The sequence below is a fragment of the Priapulus caudatus genome, unplaced genomic scaffold (assembly GCF_000485595.1).
Source record: "Priapulus caudatus unplaced genomic scaffold, Priapulus_caudatus-5.0.1 Scaffold283, whole genome shotgun sequence".
Taxonomy (NCBI): domain Eukaryota; kingdom Metazoa; phylum Priapulida; class Priapulimorpha; order Priapulimorphida; family Priapulidae; genus Priapulus; species Priapulus caudatus.
The window spans coordinates 157,415-163,327 of NW_014577344.1; the positions used below are offsets into that span (position 1 = coordinate 157,415).

General features: G+C 42.9%; 1 protein-coding gene across 2 annotated transcripts in view; it reads left to right on the forward strand.

The window, feature by feature from the left end:
• LOC106808512 (carbonyl reductase [NADPH] 1-like) overlaps window positions 1-5,913 on the forward strand; it is an 18,632-nt gene that overhangs the window by 6,342 nt on the left and 6,377 nt on the right. Inside the window, exon 2 of one of the 2 annotated variants that reach the window (XM_014811266.1) lies at window positions 3,922-4,003. The exons of the other annotated variant lie outside the window; for it this stretch is intronic. Coding sequence (XP_014666752.1) covers window positions 3,922-4,003 — 82 coding nt within the window. The remainder of the gene's footprint in view (window positions 1-3,921; window positions 4,004-5,913) is intronic. 2 annotated transcript variants of the gene reach the window in all.

Genomic DNA, 5,913 nt, shown 5'->3' on the forward strand with positions numbered 1-5,913 from the left:
AACGAGTGGGAGTGTCGAAGCTGGGCGCTCAAAGGGTTCAGAGGGTCAAGTAGCTTGTTAAAAGATCAAGGGGGAACATTCCACTCTTAACTTCTAAGCGGTGAGTTAGGGAGAAATGGCAGAATCGCGGGCCACAAAATCTAACACGGCTCGCACCTAGCGCTTGGTCCGATAGTTGGTGCGTATAGATGGCTCCATGGTAGGTATTTAAGACGCATTCACCCTGCCTTGCGCGAAAATTTGGAGGTCACACAGGTCAAAGTCAATGGGACAGGGCAAGATTTTTGACATTTTCTGCAGGACATGGTCTGAGCAGGATGCGATTGTAAAAACTTGTTTTGTGTCTTTCGCGGTGGTGCAAACTAGCATTTTTTATGGCATTAATCTGATAAGCCATGACAATTCCTTCTGACCTGTGACATTGCGAAGAGTGTAAGTGTCGGAATAGACCTTTTTGACCCTTCAAGAGGCAGCGGTTCAACATGGATTTGTTGACTGTCCTTTTTAGAATAGAATTTCGACCTGCCGGTTTGCCTAGTAGAATTCATATACATGTCCTGATGTATGAAGGCTACAAATGTCACAGTGAACATTTTCAGAAGCTCAAATTTGTTAACACGAAGGTTTATGCTCCTTAAATCGGCTCATAGATTTCTATGGCATTCTGTACTGCAGCTTGTATACATTGTACCGTATGCACTTGCCATGGCTTACATGCCAGTGATGTGTTGGTGGTAGGTGTACTGCTGTAGTTTTTTGCCTGCTGTTAATTGGGTTATAACCGTGGCAGCTCTCTATTTCACCTGTAGGCATTTCCCTAGGATAACCATGGATGAGGCTTACTCATATCTGTCTTGGCCACAAATAGTTGCTTGCCATACTTCCGTCACCCGCGATGGGAGCTATCCCATCTTTAACCTGCAGAGACACCTTAAACGTTACGGGCCATCTCGTGCGCAAACTTTCATAACGATCCCCAACGAACATTCTGCCTCCTTGAGAAGGTTCCTGATGACTATCCCTGTGCAGTTCCACGCGCCGTCCTTTCGGCGCGTGTATGATGAACACACCTTCTCGCGAAACTAACCAGGGCTTTACTAGAGATCCCCTACCACTCGCACCCACCGAAGAGCTCACCCGCACGCCTGAACGTTAGCGCTCATGAGCCGGCGGTCGTCGCCTTCCTCCGCGGCGGGCACGCCGGCACGTTGTTCATCATCAAAACTCCACGGACTCGCGACTCCCGGGTCCCGCGTCCGTGACTCCGGGCTCGGACTCGCGGTGCTGCCACTGCCGCTACGAGACTCGGACTCGGACTCGGACTCGGCCGGGTCGCCGGACTCGACATCAAACACTGGTGGCACACACCACACCACCACACCTCTAAGTTCTCTCTCTCTCTCTCACACAATTATCAGGTACAACAGCTCACCACACTTCCCCCTCTCTTTCTCTCTCACACAGACACACACACACGCATCGCAATCAGCAGAGCATTCGCCGGTTGCGTAACATTGCGTGTCACGTGTCGCAACGATCCACTGTGAGATGATGATCGCGACACGTAGCCATAGCGGCTCCTCGTCTCGGAACCCGGCGCGTAGCCACTGGCGCGCCCCCCAAAAAAGATCAGGCTATGGTGTCACGTCTCGTGTGTACTCAGTACTGAAGGATATGGGAGCGTTAATTACTTCCGACGCAAGTACTAAAGACCTAACACTAGCAGAAAAAAAACTGCTCAAAGCCGTAGTTTGCATCTCTATGTACTTATTAACTACACAAGGTGCCAGTTACTGTAGCATTCGTTAAAATTGCATAATCAATGGTCGTCTTATGCCTTTAAATGTTACGTTTATAACCGTAGCAACAGACCTCAGATGAGCCCAGACGCTCTGCGGCTCTTGTTGTGGTGAGCTATAGTGTCATTGACACTTTCATTATAATCTGCCACGATAGTTAATTTGGCTATACACAGTCTAACGTAGCTCTAGGACTATAGCCCGCGTACAGTTGCCGCAGGATACTGCGGCCTGCGGCAACTGTACGCGGGCTATAGTCCTAGAGCTAAGTCCAACGTAGCTTCAAAGTAGAATGCTTCATAGTACGATTCATACTTGAACTTTGAAGTCTCTGCGAATAACGTGACACCTGCAGGCATCCACTGTAATAGTCACTGTTACTGTACACTAATATCTACAACAAATGCACAAAACATTCTCACCATTCTGGAGAATAATGAACCTCTACGTTTGTAAATTAAACTGAACCTAAACTCATGTATGGCTTACACACATTAGCATACATTTGTTGACATGCACGTGAAAACCCTCACGTTAAAATCAAAACGTGGCTTTCAAATAAATTTATAAGTAAAAGTAAAGTAGGCCCTACTCTTCTCCGGACACCCTGAAAACGCGTGTAGCACATTACTGTACAAGGAACACTATTACACACGCATACATACCACCTGGGGTCTACGCAGATCGAGTATTCTGCCAAGTCACTATAAATTCCTTTGGACACATTCGCAGAATATCCTACTACATATCACAGTTGTGAGTTTCCCATGATCATACAGAACATACATTGTGACATCATTATTAGCCACACACCATGAGCTGTCAACTTTGTCATTAAAGTCAGAGAGAGCGGTGCCCATTAACTCTAATTCCCACCTCATTATTCTTCTTGTCTCTGCTTGGCTTTAGTACTACAGCCCTTATTGGTTCAACCACAGACGCCACAGTATGAAATCTGACATTGCACCCCTCCAGTACGGATTTTCCTTGCAGGAGAAGTCGATAGATTTGATGTACTTTACTAACCAGTTCTTGGCCCAGTTCACATCACTTCTGTCCTTTTTACAAGCTTCACAAAAATCTGTGAATTTTCTGTGTGAAATGTGAGCATAATTGGTTTTCTGCATAATTCCCTCCTCATGGGCAGTATGTTCGCCAGAAAGCTTGGCTAAATTTTTGTCACTATCCTTGCACACATGATACCACCTCAGCTATACTGAAGGTACCTTTAAAAAAAAACTTTATATATGCTGCTCATCTAGCAGTTCACAGAAACCCTTGAAGCTCTCATTCCAACAATAGGGTTCTGGCATAATTTGGAAACTCATAATGAACGTTTATAATAGTGTGCTTTGTAAACACAAGATTGGAGGTGAATGTGTAGTTGCATGGTGTGAAGTGGCAGTTCTGTATTTGATATTGGTAATTGCTAATTAAAATAATGGTAATAATAATAATACATAATATTAATAATATGTCTTAAGATATTAAAAATTTGTGTTTAAGTTATCATTCATTTAACCATTCCATAATTTGAGTGTGATTTGTTAAAGGTGAGTTAAGTTGTAAGTATCAGGAGTGCATCAAAACTAATTTTGGTTAGTTTATTCCCTCCAGGGATTTCAGAAGTGCATGTGTTTTATCAACGGATTGGCATATGGTATGGGATTTCACCTCCTTTAATGCATAGATTTTTTTAAAATTCAATAACCTGTGTCATTTTTGGGCACTGCATTTTCAGCTAATAAACAGAAAAAAAACAGGAGCATGATTGGTTTAAACACAGCTGGAAAATAAGGCATGTCGATTCGGCAATCACAGCATATGTCAGTGGATTTATGGGATGTCACAAAGTAATGTATACGCCATATTTTTTGCGTACAGATATTTTCGCGATTTCAGACTTGACGGACAATTTTGTGAGTGGTTAATTTCGCGGTGGGTGAATTATGAATTATTCGGTATTATTCGAATCTGTATGAATTATTATTGCGAAATTTGCTAAAATTAAACCACCGCGAAATATACAGCGTATACAGTAGCTTTGAGGGCATTTTGGACTCTATTATATGTGTTAAAGAGCCTGGAAAAACCCTGCAGTTTACCTTTACTATATTTACAGGTCACAGGTGCTAACAGGGGTATTGGATTAGAAATCGTCAAGTCTTTATGCAAACAATTTCAAGGTGATGTTGTTCTAACAGGTGAGCATAACCATTTTTAACCTTCAAATAATTGCTGTTATATACAAATCTAAGTTATTTCAAAATTTTGTGCATTGATGAGTTTTGAGTAATAGTTAGTTTGTATCTCATGTGATATTCAGATAATATATTTGTGTTATTAATAATGTTATTATAGCTGATTTAACAGTAAATCAAGCACAAGTGAAACACTTTCCTATGCTTCGTCAAGATTTATTTTCCATCATCTCATTAAAATTGTTTAACATATAGATCTATTATTATTAGCTCATCTGACGTAGTCAGATGCAGCTTGTAGAATCGCATGATTGTCTGTCCGTCCGTCCGTTCGGCCGTGCGTGCGTGCGTGCGTCAACAGTTGGGCACAAATCTTAACCGCTCGACGTACGATAACAGGGTTTACTAGAATCCCACCACTCCACCACAGAGTCACCGCAGTAGACGTTAGATGAGCGCTGTCGCTCTGCGGCACTTGTTTATCAAAACTGGACTCGGACTCGGGTGGTGTGGACTCGGACTCGGACTCGGGTGGCGCGAACTCGGACTCGGACTCGGACTCGGGGGGTGCGGACTCGACTACAACACTGGTGCACACACACACACACACACACCTCTAGTTCTCTCTCTCTCTCACACATACAGACACACATACACACTCCCCCTCTCTTTCTCTCTCACGCACACACACACACACTCGGCAATCAGCAGAGCATCCCGTTGCGTAACCATGCGTGTACGTGTCGCAAGATCACTGTGAGATGATGTCCGGACACGTAGCCTAGCGGCTCCTCGTCCGGAACCGGTCGCGTAGCCACGGCCAAAAAAGATAGGCTATGGTGTCACGTCTCGTGTGTACTCAGTACTGAAGGTTGGGAGGCGTTAATTACTCCGACCAAGTAACTAAAGTACCTAACACTAGCAGAAAAAAAACTGCTCAAGCCTAGTTTGGGAACCTCGTATATATTATTATAGCTGAAGTAGATAATAGGGTCTACTATTAGGGTATATATTATATATTATAGTATATATTAGTAGTATATATTATAGGGTATACTATTAGGGCACTATTAGGGCACTATTAGGGTCTACTATATAGGGTCCCTATTATCTACTTCTGATTATAGTTAACATATATAGCTAAACTAATCCGTGGTGCTAAATTAGGATTGAGCGAAAAACTTTGCAATACTAGCAAAGCAAAAATAATAAATACATGAAATATAAACACCCCCCTATTTTTAGCTCACCTGGCCATCGTCAAGCTGAGCAATTGCCATGGGTCGTCGTCTGTCGTACGTCCATCCGTCCGTCCGTCCGTCCGTCAACATTTCGCTTCGGTCAACGATAACTCAGGAACCGTTTGGCCCACATGTTTGAAATTGGGTATAGTTGTTACTGCTATGCTCCCATATTAAACGTCCTATTTTGAAGCACGCCAGTCGACGTACTTTCGAGCCACGGCAATTTTTTGGCAAAAATGGGAATTGCCATTAGTCAGGACAGGTTCAACGGAAAATTATGCAAATTAGGTAGGGTTTGGCAATTATATAGCATATTATATAGAGACAAACAGTCTGTGGTGTCACACTCGTCTGGTTCGTTTTACAAGATTTCATTGACAATATCTTTAATGCAAAATTGCTATTTCCTCTCCACCCTGCCGATAAAACGTCTATATTAGAGTAAAGATTTACATAACATGTCGGAACGCAGCATAACCTATTTATTTCAAACGCCATCGCTACAAAGCGGGTATAGCGCCATCTACGGTCACAAATTGTGATTCATTTTGGTTTATAAATTATTATTGCGATATACAGATGGCAATCGTTTCTATAATGTACGTCGATGGTTGTTCAATTATTTTCTTCTTACTCACCCATTTGTGTCCTTTTTTGTGGTGAGCTACA